This window comes from Carassius carassius, chromosome 11 (assembly GCF_963082965.1).
Source record: "Carassius carassius chromosome 11, fCarCar2.1, whole genome shotgun sequence".
Lineage (NCBI taxonomy): Eukaryota > Metazoa > Chordata > Actinopteri > Cypriniformes > Cyprinidae > Carassius > Carassius carassius.
In genome coordinates, this window is record NC_081765.1 from 4,693,551 (window position 1) to 4,710,225 (window position 16,675).

Below are 16,675 nucleotides of genomic sequence, written 5' to 3' on the forward strand. Positions count from 1 at the left end.
CATCTTCTGCACATGTGTTTTTGTTGGGTATTATATTTGATAAATCAAGCTTTTTTTTTCCGCTCATATACTGTTAAAGTGATAATATGAAGCTTATACCCAAGGTGGAAAAACACTTACGTTTTATTCAAAGGCCCTGAGAAAAAATTATGCAATTCGGTCAAGATGCTGATATTTATAAGACCAAATATTAAGATGATATTCAGACAGCTTGTATTGTAAATCGATGAGATCCTTATAACAGTGTGACAAACTTACATAAATGCATATAAATAAAAAAACTCATACATTTATTCACAGCTGTGAGGAGGGCCGGCCCTCTCAGAAAAAGGTGAGGGGACGATAAAAACAAAGCGTTTCTGTAGGGTTCTCTGAATAAGTGTCCTGTCATAGTCCTTCTCTCTCGTTTCAGCACAAAGTCCTGCTGCGTCAGTTCAGCACGGGGAACGACAGACTGCAGAAGAAACAACCAATCAGAAGCACAGACGAGAGTGAGTCTGTAGCTGACACTTTTATTTAGTTAGTTATTTTGAGTGGGATCAAAAATGAACAGAAGAACGTGTTCTTTTCAAATATGTGTGTGTGTGTGTGTGTGTGTTGTTGAAGTCCTCTTTAAGGTGTACTGCAGTGATCATACGTACTCCACTATCCGAGTGACCGTCGCTGCGTCTGTCCAAGAGGTCGTCGCCGCGGTTACTGATAAACTGGGGTCAGGAGATGATCTACTGCTCATCCACCTCAACTCAGCCGGAGGTGAAAACACACACACACACACACACACACGCACACACACACACATCCATAATGCCACTTTGGCTTGAGTTGACATCACATTCACATGGTGTGTCTGGATGCTATAACAGTGTGCTTTATAATAACCTTCAACCTTTGACCCTCTCTACATCATCAACACTGCAACATTACGACAGTGTTACGTCTCCATATCATGCTGCTGAAGCTTTTCTTCCTCTCTTTTGCTCAATGTCTTTGAATCAGCTGGTGTTTTGGTGATTTTTGTGAATGAATGAAGTGGAGAGAATCACACTATAAACAAACTGTCACGGCCGGGATCCAATGAGGCACAGAGATAGAACCAATTGCGAGTAAGTCTTTTATTAAGGGCAATCCAAAAGGGTAAACAGTCCAGGCAGAGGTCGATACCAAACAAAACCAAACCAAACATAAACAAACAAGGACACAAGGCAAGAGCACGACAAGATGACGGACATGAATTAACATCACATTAAACAAGGACTCCGTGACTAAGACTCAGACAGACCAGGTATAAATACACAAAAGGATAATGGGGAAACAGGAGACAGGTGGGGAACAATCAATTAACTAAACAAGGAGGAAGGTGACCAAATAAGGAGACAGGAAGTGATAATATGATAAACACCGTGGGAACTGAGGACACCTAGTGGTAACCCAGGGAACACAACCCAGACACTGTGACAGTACCCCCCTTCTACGGAGCGGCTCCCAGACGCTCCAAGACAGACACAAAACAGAGACCAGGAGGGAGGCGGACAGGTGGAGGCTCAGGGAGAGGGACGGAGGGCCAGAAAAGAAAAACATGGGGAACAGGCACCAGAATGTAACACAACACAGAAAGACCAGGAGGGAGGAGGACCGGAGGAGGTTCAGGGGGAGGGACGGAGGGCCAGACTAACAGAAAGGAACAGGGACAGACATTAACACAAAAACAAAAGGAAAAAACAACATGAAGCCCCCCAGTGCGGAGCAGAAGACCACCACACCCTTGTGGTCAAGGCCAGAGTCCTCCAGGGCGGAGCGGAAGACCACCACAACTGTGTAGTCAGGGCAAGCGCCCCCCAGGGCGGAGCAGAAGACCACCATGTCCGTGTGGTCAGAGCAGAAGCCCCCCAGGGCGGAGCAGAAGACCACCACGTCCGTGTGGTCAGAGTGGAAGCCCCCCCAGGGCAGAGCAGAGGACCACCACGTCCTCGTGGTCGATGCCAGAGTCCCCCAGGGCGGAGCGGAAGACCACCACAACCGTGTAGTCAGGGCAAGCGCCCCCCAGGGCGGAGCAGAAGACCACCATGTCCGTGTGGTCAGAGCGGAAGCCCCCCAGGGCGGAGCAGATGACCACCACACCCCTGTGGTCGATGCCGGAGTCCAACAGGGCGGAGCAGAAGGCCACCCAGTGACTTGACCTGACTCTGAAAGGTCCACGATGACTAGCCTTGTCTCTGGAAAGTCCATGGTACCTAGCCCTGGCTCTGGAAGGTCATCAGTGACTGGCCCTAACTCTGGATGGTCATCGGTGATTGGCCCTGACTCTGGAAGGTCATCGGTGACTAGTCCTGACTCTGAAGGGTCATCGGTGACTAGCCCTGACTCTGGAAGGTCAACGGTGACTAACCCTGAATCTGGAGGGTCCACAAGCACCTGACTAGCCTCTGGAAGGTCAACCGGCACCTCACTCAACTCTGAAAATTCAACAGTCACCTGACTCGACTCTGGAAGGTCAACAGGAACTTGACTCGACTCTGGAGGGTCAACAGGAACATGACTTGATTAAAGAGGAACAACTGGAACATGACTCGACTCTGGAAGGTCAACAGGAACTAGCCCTGACTCTAGAGGGTCAACGGTAACTAACCCTGACTCTGGAGGGTCCACAAACATCTGACTCGACTCTGGAGGGTAAACTGGAACCTGACTCGACTCTGGAAGGTCAACAGGAACTAGCCCTGACTCTAGACCGGTCTCGGGCACCGCATCGGGAGTGGCCTCGGGCACCGCATCGGGAACGGAACTGGGAGTGGCCTCCGGAACAGCATCGGCCTCCGGAACTGCATCGGGCACCGCCTCGGCCACCGGAACAGCATCGGCCTCCGGAACTGCATCGGGCACCGCCTCGGCCACCGGAACAGCATCGGCATCCACCTCGGCCTCCGGAACAGCATCGGCATCCACCTCGGCCTCCGGAACAGCATCGGGCACCGCCTCAGCCTCTGGAACAGCATCGGGCACCGCCTCGGCCTCCGGAACAGCATCGGGCACCGCCTCAGCCTCCGGAACAGCATCGGGCACCGCCTCGGCCTCCGGAACAGCATCGGCCTCCGGAACGGCATCGGGCACCGCCTCGGCCTCCGGAACAGCCTCGGCCTCCGGAACGGCATCGGGCACCGCCTCGGCCTCCGGAACGGCATCGGGCACCGCCTCGGCCTCCGGAACCGCATTGGGCACCGTCTCGGCCTCCGGAACAGCATTGGGCACCGTCTCGGCCTCCGGAACAGCATCGGGCACCGCCTCAGCCTCCAGAACAGCATCGGACACTGCCTCTGGAACGTCCTCTGGGCTTTGAGGAATGGTTGCCGCCTGTCTCCTCCTCCTCCGCCCTCTATGATGGCGAGTCGGTGACACCTTGTCTGGAGACTCAGGCGTTGAGTCGGCCATCTTGTGCTGTGGCTCCAAGCTGGTGGCCATCTTGTGCTGTGGCGCTGGGCTGGCGGCCATCTTGTGCTGTGGCTCTGGGCTGGCAGCCATCTTGTGCTGTGGCACTGGGCTGGCAGCCATCTTGTGCTGTGGCTCTGGGCTGGCAGCCATCTTGTGCTGTGGCTCTGGGCTGGCGGCCATCTTGTGCTGAGGCGCTGGCTCAGCAGCCATGACGTTAACCGTCTTGGGAATCTCTAGGATCTTGGACAGCTTAGCGAAATAATCCAAGAATGAGTCAGCGGCCTTCTTGGGCGTTGGGCCTGAGCTGGCGGCCATTTTGCACCGTGGCACTGGACTCGCAGCAATCATGGGCAGTGGCGCCACCGTGGCGGACGTGCGCTTCCTCTCCCCTCTCCGTCCGCCATGGTGAGACGGTGGCTCTGATCCATCCCACACGAGCCCCGGGTCGAAGGGAGGCCATGGTTGAGAGCGATGCTGAGTCTCCTCTCGACCACTCCCTCCTCGGCGACCTCCCCTGGTCCCCCAGAAAACCACCAGGCGAGTTCCCTCAAAACCGTCTCTCTCCCGCTCTGTGGCTGGGGATGAGACATAGGCAGACATACCGCTGGTTCTTACTGTGACGGAGTCCTTCTGTCACGGCCGGGATCCAATGAGGCACAGAGATAGAACCAATTGCGAGTAAGTCTTTTATTAAGGGCAATCCAAAAGGGTAAACAGTACAGGCAGAGGTCGATACCAAACAAAACCAAACCAAACATAAACAAACAAGGACACAAGGCAAGAGCACGACAAGATGACGGACATGAATTAACATCACATTAAACAAGGACTCCGTGACTAAGACTCAGACAGACCAGGTATAAATACACAAAAGGATAATGGGGAAACAGGAGACAGGTGGGGAACAATCAATTAACTAAACAAGGAGGAAGGTGACCAAATAAGGAGACAGGAAGTGATAATATGATAAACACTGTGGGAACTGAGGACACCTAGTGGGAACCCAGGAAACACAACCCAGACACTGTGACACAAACATGATCAACTAACGTTTCGCAAACACAAAGTGTCACAGTTTATCATCTTTTTAAACCGAAGCATGCCCTTTTAATAAAATAAGCATATCTGTTGAGTATTTCAGAATCAGAATCAGAATCAGAAAGAGCTTTATTGCCAAGTATGCTTGCGCATACAAGGAATTTGTTTTAGTGACATAAGCTTCCAGTAAACAGAGACAACAACACACAGACAAAAAAAAAAAAAAAAACAAAAAAAAAATTACAGGAGATTTACAAATTGGCAAATAAATAAGTGTATAAACAATTGTGCTATAAATGATAATGGAATAGGATTGAGTGAGATGCAGGAATGTTCTAGGATGGAGGGGTAACAAATAAATAAGGATATTGCACATTTTTGCATAAGTTTAAGTGGGAAACATTTAACTGTTCATGAGGTAGATTGCCTGGGGGAAGAAACTATTCTTGTGCCTTGCTGTTCTTGTATTTGCGGCTCTGAGGCGCCGGCCAGATGGCAAAAGTTCAAAGATGGGGTGACTTGGATGTGAGGGATCCAGAGTGATTTTCTGAGTCCTTTTCCTCACTCTGGATGTGTACAGTTCTTGGAGGGTGGGCAGGGGAGCACCAATAATCCTTTCAGCAGTCCGAACAGTTCTCTGTAGTCTTCTGATATCTGATTTTGTTGCTGAACCAAACCAGACAGTAATTGAAGTACACAGGACTGACTCAATGACGGCTGAGTAGAACTGTTTCAGCAGCTCCTGTGGCAGGTTAAACTTCCTCAGCTGGCGAAGGAAGTACAACCTTTGTTGGGCTTTTTTCACAATGGAGCCAATGTGATTGTCCCACTTCAGGTCCTGAGAGATGGTGGTTCCCAGGAATCTGAATGACTCCACTGCAGTCACAGTGCTGTTCATGATGGTGAGTGGGGAAAGTGCAGGGGGGTTTCTCCTAAAGTCCACAGTCATCTCCACTGTTTTGAGCGTGTTCAGCTCCAGGTTGTTAAGACTGCACCAGACAGCCAGCTGCTCAACCTCCTGTCTGTAAGCAGACTCGTCACCGTCCTGGATGAGGCCGATGACTGTAGTGTCGTCTGCAAACTTCAGGAGCTTGACAGAGGGGTCTTTAGAGGTGCAGTCGTTGGTGTACAGGGAGAAGAGCAGAGGGGAGAGAACACATCCCTGAGGGGCACCAGTGTTGGTGGAGCAGCTGTTTGACATGAATTTCCCCAGTCTCACTAACTGTTGCCTATCTGTCAGAAAGCTGGTGATCCACTGACAGATAGAGCTAGGAACAGAGAGCTGGGTCAGTTTGGTCTGGAGGGTTGTTGGGATGATGGTGTTGAAAGCTGAACTAAAGTCCACAAACAGGATCCTCACATAAGTCCCTGTTTTGTCCAGATGTTGCAGGATGAAGTGCAATGCCATGTTGATTGCATCATCCACGGACCTGTTTGCTCGGTACGCAAACTGCAGGGGGTCCAGTAAGGGTCCAGTGATGTCCTTCAGATAAGCCAGAACCAGTTTTTCAAACGACTTCATGACGACAGACGTTAGAGCCACAGGTCTGTAGTCGTTAAGTCCTGTTATCTTGGGTTTCTTTGGAATGGGAAACGACAAGCGTTTGAAGCAGGAAGGCACTTCACACAACTCCAGAGATCTGTTGAAGATCTGTGAAAAGATGGGGGCCAGCTGGTCAGCACAGGTTTTCAGACAGGCTGGTGTAACGCCATCTGGGCCTGGTGCTTTTCTTCTTTTGTTTTTCTTGAAGACCTGGCGCACATCATCTTCACAGATTTGAAGAGCAGGAGGTATGGAGAGGGCGATTGCAGGAGGTGTTAATGGTTGTGTAGGGAGATGATCAGAGTGGGTGTTGGGGGTTTCAAATCTACAATAAAACTCATTCAGGTCGTTAGCAAGTCGTTGATTAGCCTCAGTGCAAGGGGATGGTGTCTTGTAGTTTGTGATGGCTCTCAGTCCTCTCCAAACTGAAGTAGAGTCGTTGGAAGTAAACTGGTCTTCCAACTTTTTAGCGTAGGTCTTTTTAGCCGCTCTAATCTCTTTGTTCAGTGTGTTCCTGGCCTGATTGTACAAGACCCTGTCCCCATTTCTGTAGGCATCCTCTTTGGCCTGAAGAAGGTGTCTGAGTTTTACTGTAAACCATGGCTTATCATTGTTGAATGTTAAATAAGTCCTGGTAGGAATGCATATATCCTCACAGAAACTAATATAGGATGTTACGGTCTCTGTGAGTTCGTCCAGATCGGTGGTAGCAGCTTCAAAAACGCTCCAGTCTGTGATGTCAAAACAAGATTGTAAATCCTGCTCTGTTTCGCTGGTCCATCTCTTCACAGTCTTTACTACAGGTTTAGCAGATTTAAGTTTCTGCTTGTAGGTCGGTATAAGATGAACCAGACAGTGATCAGAACGTCCCAAAGCTGCTCGTGGAACAGAGTGATATGCATCCTTTATTGTGGTGTAACAGTGATCCAGTATATTACTGTCTCTGGTGGGACAGGTAACATGCTGTCTGTATTTTGGCAGTTCACGGGAGAGATTGGCTTTATTAAAGTCCCCAAGAATGATTAAAACAGAGTCCGGGTGTTGTTGTTCTGTGTCTGTGATCTGATCAGCGAGTTTCTGTAAAGCCAGACTTACTTGCGCTTGAGGAGGGATGTAAACACTAACCAGAATGAACGAGTGAAACTCCCGCGGCGAATAGAACGGCTTGCAGTTGATAAACTGCGTTTCTAGATCAGGACAGCACATCTTCTTTAATACAGTTACATCTGTACACCACCGTTCATTGATGTAAAAGCATGTCCCGCCGCCACGCGATTTCCCCGTTGATTCTGCTTCGCGGTCCGCTCTAAACAGCTGAAAGCCCGGCAGATGGAGTGCGCTGTCCGGTATGGCGTCATTCAGCCAGGTTTCCGTGAAACACAGAGCAGCAGAGTGAGAGAAATCCTTATTTGTCCGAGAGAGCAGAAGGAGTTTGTCCGTTTTGTTGGGTAGAGAGCGGAGATTTGCGAGATGGATGCTAGGCAACGGCGTTCGAAATCCGCGCTTCCTGAGTCTGACGAGCGCTCCCGCTCGCTTTCCCCGTCTGCGCGTCCTGAAGCGCTTGATCAGCGCCGCTGCTCCTCCGATAACAATGTTCAGTAAAACGTCTGTATAATAGAAATCCGGAAAAATATCATGTGGTGTGTTCTGCCGAATGTTCAGCAGTTCATCCCTGGTGAAACTGATCGTGTTTGTTAAACAAAAAACAGGAAAAACGAACAAAAACAGTACAAACACTGGAGAGCCAAGCACTGAAGCAGCCATGTGCGGCGCCATCTTGGATCTTCAAGGAATATTCAGAGAATATTTGTAAAATCTTAACTTGCAGATAATATAAATGTAATGAAATAAAAGGACATTTAAGTATTAGTGTTAGGTTAAGCATAGTGTTTATTTTTATCTTAATACTGTGTCACACAAACATTATCAGCAAGGCTAATAATGTTGTCTGTGTGTGTGTGTGTGTGTGTGTGCTCTTGTTTTTGTGACATATCAGGACACAACTCTGTATAATGACATGGGTATAACACAGGTATTACAAGGAGAGGGTGACTTATGAGGACATAACCCATGTCCCCATTTTTCAAAACGCTTATAAATCATACAGAATGAGTTTTTTTGAGAAAGTAAAGATGCACAAAGTTTCCTGTGAGGGTTAGGGTTAGGGTTGGTGTAGGGCCATAGAATATACAGTTTGTACAGTATAAAAACCATTACGCCTATGGGATGAACCCACTATTCACAAAAACAAACGTGTGTGTGTGTTTCTTGTGGTGTGCTGATGTAAGAGGCAGCTGGTTGAAGGTGAAGTAATTTTCTTTTTTTTCTGAAAATGTACTCACCCTCAGGCCATCTGAGATGTAGATGAGTTTGTTTCTTCATCAGAACAGATTTGGAGAAATGTAGCATTGCATCAGTTGCTCACCAATGGATGCTCTGCAGTGAATGGGTGCCGTCAGAATGAGAGCTGATTAAAAAAATCACAGTGATCCACAAGTAATCCACATGAAGTCGAGTCCAGCAATTAATGTCTTATCTTTTAGTTTCACAAGATGTTAACTGATGGACTTGAGTGGTGTGGATTACTTGTCAATTATTGTGATGTTTTTTAATAAGCTCTCATTCTGACGGCACCCATTCATTGTAGGGCATCCATTGGTGAACAACTGATGCAATGCTACATTTCTCCAAATCTGTTCTGATGAAGAAACAAACTCATCTACATCTCGGATGGCATGACGGTGAGTACATTTTCAGAAAAATGTAGTTTTGGTGAACTATCATTTTAACTTATGTTTTGCTTTTTAACATGTAAATATTGCAAAGAAATGCTTTGAGAAGCAGCTGATAACTGACATCTGTAAAAGCAGTAATACTGACGACCTGGTGTTTGTATTTTTCAGATAAAGAGCTTCTAAAGCCATCAGATGTGTCCATCTTCTCATCGCTGAGTATTAATGGCCGTCTGTTTGTCTGCCCGATGGACCAGATCGACTCTTTGGTGTGTAAGAGCCCCTGGAGACTGCATTTAAAACACACAGGATCAAACATACATTCACTTACTGGCTGACTAACCTATCAGTCGATTGACTTGTGCATGTAGACTCCACTGCCCGAGCAGGAAGGTCCGTCTGCTGGCTCCATGTACACGTTTGAGCTCATGAGCTCTAAAGATCTGGCTCATCAGATGACTCTCTACGACTGGGAGCTCTTCGACTGCGTACATGAGGTACATACATGAACACACAGTTCTGCTTCTGTTTTAAAATGACTCTCACTTAAAGGGATAGTTCACCCAAAAATGAGACTAATTCATCACAAAAACACAAATTAAAATATTTTGAATGAAACCTGAGGAATATCTGTCCATCTATTAAAAGTCTATAAAACCAAGATTTCAAAACATCCATGAAGACATTTTAAAAGTAATCCATATGAATAAATCTGAATAAATTGCTTTATATGATGAACAGATTTAATTTAGCCTTTTTTTACATATAAACATTGGTCAATGCTCATACATACTCTTGTGAAAAATAATTGTGCTTAACTTCATTGAATGTGCATTTGTTGTGCACAAAAACCTCAAATAGTATTCAGATCTAATCTCTTAAAACTAATCTCTTAAAAAAACTGAACTGTCAGATAATATAATATTAGTGAAATAAAAGCCCACTTAAGTATACTCAAATAGCGCACACTTCCTAGATCGTTTCTTAACACACTTAAATACAATCAGTAATTAAAAATTAAAAGTGCACTTTGTAATAATCTAAGTGTAACGATCAGTCCACTGAAGGTGAGCGTACATGAACCCAAGTGCAGTTTATTCACAGTGAAAACCAAAACATCCAAACATAATCCAAACCAGAAACAAAGACTTGAATTGACTTGACGGGACGGAAACAGACTTGACATGAACAGACTTGATTTGAACAGACTTGACTCGAACAGACTTGACTCGAACAGACTTGACTCGAACAGACTTGACACGAACAGACTTGACACGAACAGACTTGACACGAACAGACTTGACACGAACAGACTTGACACGAACAGACTTGACTTGAACAGACTTGACTCGAACAGACTTGACACGAACAGACTTGACTCGAACAGACTTGACTCGAACAGACTTGACTCGAACAGACTTGACTCGAACAGACTTGACTCACCGACAGCAGGTTACATACGTTAATACACGACAAGGCACAAGGACAAAAACCTGACTACTTATAGCAGACAAAGAAGGACACATGACATAAACAAACCAATGGGGAACAAGGCACATGACTAAAACAACCAAAGAACTACCAGAACTGATAAATCACATGACAAGACAATAACCAATGAGAACATGACACATACACAAGACAGAGATACATGAGGGCAAGGGAAGCATGACACAAACGGCATGAAACAAACTACAAAATAAGAGACATGAAAACGGTGAACAAGAAACAAAAGCCAAAACAGAGATTACACTAAGTTTTACTTTTAAATACATCTCAATAGTTTTCATATAAAAAAGTACTAATTGTGTGTGTGTGTATGTGTATGTGTATATATATATATATATATATATATATATATATAATTGAATATAAAAGTATTTTCAACTAATAGTATTTGTTTCACAAGAGTGAATCTCTATTAGTATGTGTGTATTTCATTAATCCCCATTTCCAGTAGAGTTCTAGTAAGTGTCTGTGTATTTGTGTTTTAGCATGAACTGATCTACCACACGTTTGGCCGTCAGCACTTCAAGAAGACCACAGCTAATCTGGACCTGTTCCTGCGGCGCTTTAATGAGGTTCAGCTGTGGGTGGTCACAGAAGTTTGTTTGTGTCCCACGCTCAGCAAACGCGTACAGCTGCTCAAGAAGTTCATCAAGATCGCCGCGCAGTGAGTCTTTATTCACGTGTATGTGTGTGTTAATGATATTAATGTACTGGATGTACACATCTCCTCCCTTGGGAAGAAAGGACACTTTTAAGTCCTTATAACGGAAATAATGCTGTAAAATAATATACTTAAGTGCAAACTAAATGTAATGATTTTGGACACCTAATTGCATGTTAATTACAGCTAGATAAAAAAAGTGGTTATACTTTATTTTAAGGTGTCCTTGTTACAGTGTTATTATGCATTTCAGTACTGAGTAATATTCATTGACTACATGTACTTTCTATATGGTTAGGGTTATTTGCATGTAATTAGGCATAATTAATTGTTATTATAATAGTAAGTACATGTAACAAGGACACCTTAAAATAAAGTGTTACCAAAAAGGTTTGTCAAGGCCAATTTAATTTAATTAGACAGACAGACTGATACAAAGAACAGACAGAGTCAGACAGACAGACAGACAGACAGACAGACAGAGAGAGTCAGACAGACTCAAAGAAAAAACAGACGGACAGACAGAGTCGGACGCACGGACAGACGGACGGACAGACAGACAGACAGTCAGACAGACAGACAGACAATCAGTTAGACAGGCAGTCAGACGGACAGACGGACAGACAGACAGACGGACAGTCAGACAGACAGACAGTAAGTCAGACAGACAGACAGACAGACAGACAGACAGACAGACAGTCAGACGGACAGGCAGATGGACGGACAGATGGACAGACAGTCAGACGGACAGTCAGACAGACAGTCAGAAAGACAGTCAGACAGACAGGCAGACAGACAGACAGACAGATGAAGAATACTATACAAAATTATACTCATCTGATATGGACCCAAATCAAGAAGACATAAACCAATTCCTCGATAACACCATTCTACCAAAACTCAACCCGGAGCAAATTACCTCTCTCGCATTACCAATCACTGAAAAAGAACTTCACTCCGCGCTGAAACACATGCAAAATAATAAAGCACCAGGACCGGATGGGTTCCCTGCTGAGTTCTACGAACATTTTTGGTCAACTTTATACCCACTATTCAGTAGAACAATAACGGAAATAAAACAAAATGCTAAATTCCCATCCCACATGAATACAGCACTTATATCACTCATTCCTAAACCTAACAAAGACCACACCCTCACATCTAACTACCGTCCTATTTCACTTATAAATGTCGACATAAAAATCATTAGCAAAGCATTATCTCATAGAATTGAGAAAATTATATCATATATCATCCATCCTGATCAGACCGGCTTTATAAAAGGTAGACACGCATCTAACAATACCCGCAGATTATATAATTTAATGCAGTATTCATCAGTACAACAGAAAGATACTCTCATTGCTACATTAGATGCTGAAAAAGCTTTTGATAGGGTCAACTGGAAATTTTTATTCACCACACTACAAAAATTTGGCTTTGGAGAGTCATTTATTAACTGGATCAAGATTTTATACACATCACCATCTGCCACAGTCACAACCAATGGACTAACATCACAAAGCTTTACACTGCACAGGGGGACGAGGCAGGGATGTCCACTCTCTCCATCTCTATTCACTATTTTTATTGAACCTTTAGCAGCAGCTATCCGCCAAAACCCAGCAATCAAAGGTATTGAAACACCACAACAAACACATAAAATCTCACTTTATGCAGATGATATTCTACTATTTATACAAGAACCCCTAGCATCTACTCAAGAAATAATTAAAATAATCCAGTCATTTTCAAAAATTTCAGATTACGCAATAAACTGGAACAAATCTTCCATCCTCCCTTTACACAAAACCAAATGGGACAGTGGCACCCCAACAAGCACCTATACTTATATGTCATGATCACATCACTTATTTAGGCATTAAGATTTCCTCCAGACTGTCAGAATTGGTAACACTCAACTTCACACCACTGTTAAAAAAAATAGAAGACGAGTTGCTTCGATGGCTCAACCTTCCAATCTCCATAATTGGCAGGATAGCAGCAATAAAGATGACAATTTTACCAAAAATTAATTATCTATTCTCAATGATTCCAACCCACCCCACACTCACCTGGTTTAAATCACTAGACTCTATTATCACTCACTTCTATTGGAAAAACTAAACGCCAAGGATAAAATTAACCACACTACAAAAAAACAAGGATCAAGGAGGACTAGAAGCACCAAATTTTCATTATTACTCAATGGCTAACCAACTGCAATACATATACAAATGGATCCACCCCACCCAATCCGATATTATATGGCTAGATATAGAACAATCACTATGCAAAGAATTAAATACAGCATTTTTGTTATTTTTGTCATTTTTTTTTCATTACTGTTATTGTTATGATTACTATTATTATTTTTATTATTGTTGTAATTGCTCTTATTATTGCCGTTGCTCTCATCATTGTTATCACCATTGCCATCATCATCATCATCATCATCATCATCATCATCATCATCATCATTATTATTATTATTGCATTTTGAAATTACTAACCTGGTGTCCACTATTGTCAGTACTGCTATAGTTAAATCAATTGATTATTTCCAATTCTTTTCATGTGTTTTTAATGCACCACAACGTAGAATAGAAAAAAAAAAGTATATATATATATATATATATATATATATATATATATATATATATATATATATATATATACACATATACACAATTGAAAAACCACATAAACACTCAGGCAGGCAAGACAGGTAAGTAGTTTCCATAGGACAGCATCTCTGTCCCAAGTTGAGACACTCTCACACTGTACCCCTTCTTTTAATGCACCTTAGACACTAAGGGGGGGTTATCTTATATTATCTTCTATTATTATCTTATTATCTAAAAATTAATTTGTCTATAGAGAGTGCTGACAATGGTAATTGTTACATAGGAGAAAAGATAGAAATAAAAAATAAAAATTGACTAATACAATGTTGGCAGTATGATGGTAGTGAGGAGTGGTGGTGGTGATGGTAATGAAGATGGTAATAAAGAATAAATGGTTACTTTGCTTACGCATACACACACACACACACACACACACACACACACACACACACACACACACACACACACACACCTATACATTTATACACTTTTATTTTAATTCTGGAATTACTAGATTGCTTGTTACTGCACTATTTTGATCTGTATGTCTGTCTGTAAAACAAAAAAAGACAGACAGACAGACAGACAGTCAGATGGACAGACAGACAGACAGTCAGACGGACAGACAGACAGACAGTCAGACGGACAGACAGACAGACAGACAGACAGAAAGACAGACAGACAGTCAGACAGACAGACAGACAGACAGACAGTCAGACAGACAATCAGTCAGACAGACAGACAGACAGACAGACATACAGACAGACAGACAATCAGTCAGACAGACAGGCAGACGGACGGACGGACGGACGGACGGACGGACAGACAGACGGACGGACGGACGGACGGACGGACGGACGGACAGACAGACAGACAGACAGACAGACAGACAGTCAGACAGACAGACAGACAGACAGACAGACAGACAGACAGTCAGACAGACAGACAGACAGACAGACAGACAGACAGACAGACAGACAGACAGACAGATAGATGTGTGTCATAGTAAAGATTGTGTGATGTGTGTGAATCATGCTCAACTCCAAATGGTGTGTGTTCAATTTTTTTAAAAGCTGTAAAGAGTTGAAGAATTTGAACTCATTCTTTGCCATTATCATGGGTCTGGGAAACCCTGCAGTCTGTCGGCTCAGTCAGACATGGGAGGTGAGCATCACCACGCACACACACACACACACACACACAGACCTGGTGCCATGTTTAACGCTGATTCTCTGACGTGCGTTCTCACAGAAACTGCCTAGCAAGTTCAAGAAGTTTTATGGAGAGTTTGAAAACCTGATGGTGAGTTCAACATTGTTCATCTGCTGGTGATCCATACATGTCACCTGATATCAAAGCTACTTAACGAGGATTTCAGAGATCTGTTATCTTTCTCATCACAGGACCCCTCCAGAAATCACAGAGCATATCGAATTATGATGGCCAAGTTAGAGCCACCTATCATTCCCTTCATGCCTTTATTAATTAAAGGTGAGCTTTACATTGCAATCACACACACACTTGGTCTTTTTCCCACGTTTTGAATAAAAGAAAAGTCAACAGAATGGAAAATGTAATAAATGGAAGTATGGGAACTCCTCCAATACTGTATATTTAAAATTGAATTTCATGAAGACTTAGAGGCACCATATATATTTGTCAACAAAAATGTTCAATTAATACAATATGTGTTACAGTTTTATTAGTAGCATTCTCCAGATTTTTAATCATTTTAAATTAATTAATAAAACATCTTTTATTAATTAGTTGTGACACACCTATATGATCTTATTAGTAGCATTTTCCACATTTTTTATAATTAATAAAAATATTTTATTAATATTACAATATATTACTGTAATAAGTTGTATTTTATATATAATTTTTTTTTTTTTATGAAATTCAAATGTAACTTTAAAATTTTGTTAGGTTTATTTGAATAATTATTCAAATAAATGTTTATAAACAATACCCCTATGTTATAAAATATTATGTATAATAAATATTGCCTCTTTTTAAATATATGTTAATTTAAGACAACAATGTTTCATCATCATAAATTATAATTATAACCATTCTTATTTTTTTCTTATTAAAAATGTCATATTGAGTACACAACAAAATTAGACAATAAATTAAATAGCACTGTTATACTTTTACCATAAAGTACATTTGGATATTAATTCACACACACAGTACATTATGTGTGCGATCAAAGCGATGAGAAACTAATAAGAGGTTACAGTAACTGCGATATTCTGATGAAATCAAGCATCAAAATACTCATTTAACGGAAACCACATAATGTTGTGAAGAAGTGTTTAGTCTTATGATAGAAAAAAGATTATTAGTGCTTAAATGTCTAATGTCCATCTCTGCATTGCAGACATGACCTTCACACATGAAGGTAACAAGACGTTTACTGACAGACTGGTGAACTTTGAGAAAATGGTACGTTTGCAAGGGATCTTTCTCACCGTCTCTGAGATGGTCTTACATTAGACTTGTTCACTGTTTCCTGTGTGTTTTCCAGAGGATGATTGCAAACACCGTCAGAATCGTGAGATACTGCCGGAGTCAGTCATTCAGTAAGACAACAGGAGAAACTGTACATCAGAGTCATGTCTAAGTTCATCTGATTCAGCAGAACTCAGTGTGTTTCTCTTGATTTCATCTCTATAGATCAGGAAGCACCGCAGGCGACTGGTAAAAGCCATCAGGACGTGCGGAGCTATGTGCGTCACATCAGTGTGATTGATAACCAGCGTACCCTGTCCCAGCTGTCCCACAGACTGGAGCCGCGCCGGAGCTGATCAGTGCTGCTTCAGCTCTCTGTATACCAGTCAATAAGCTCTCGCTGTCCACCAACAGAAGCCTTGCTCCGCTGCAGCAGCTGCACACACAAGGGCTTTCCCTTTCTTTGGCTGCTTGTCTGAAAGCGTGGCTTCATTTCAGTGTACGTCTGTGGATGTGCAGACCTCTGTTCCTATATTCTGCCAAGGATGAGATGTTCCCCTCTCTTTCAGGTTTCGTTTGGACAGTTTGACACCTTACATGGAGTTTTAGAGTTTGTAATCATGAGCTTATTGTTTTTTACAATGAGTTTGTCCTGTGGGAGCTTTTGGAGACTCTTTTTTTA

At 43.2% G+C, this 16,675-nt stretch overlaps 1 protein-coding gene across 7 annotated transcripts in view; it reads left to right on the forward strand.

Moving 5' to 3' along the window:
- LOC132152649 (rap guanine nucleotide exchange factor 4-like) overlaps window positions 1–16,675 on the forward strand; it is a 75,527-nt gene extending 58,852 nt beyond the window's left edge. For 6 of the 7 annotated variants that reach the window (XM_059561424.1, XM_059561426.1, XM_059561425.1 and 3 more), the window contains 12 exons: window positions 301–331; window positions 413–491; window positions 607–753; window positions 8,911–9,008; window positions 9,111–9,236; window positions 10,734–10,912; window positions 14,610–14,700; window positions 14,788–14,838; window positions 14,940–15,027; window positions 15,923–15,987; window positions 16,070–16,124; window positions 16,219–16,675. In XM_059561424.1, coding sequence (XP_059417407.1) covers window positions 301–331; window positions 413–491; window positions 607–753; window positions 8,911–9,008; window positions 9,111–9,236; window positions 10,734–10,912; window positions 14,610–14,700; window positions 14,788–14,838; window positions 14,940–15,027; window positions 15,923–15,987; window positions 16,070–16,124; window positions 16,219–16,349 — 1,141 coding nt within the window. In that variant the 3' untranslated portion in view covers window positions 16,350–16,675. Of the gene's footprint in view, window positions 1–300; window positions 332–412; window positions 492–606; window positions 754–8,910; window positions 9,009–9,110; window positions 9,237–10,733; window positions 10,913–14,609; window positions 14,701–14,787; window positions 14,839–14,914; window positions 15,028–15,922; window positions 15,988–16,069; window positions 16,125–16,218 lie in introns of all 7 variants that reach the window. The other variant, XR_009436558.1, reaches the window with a different exon arrangement.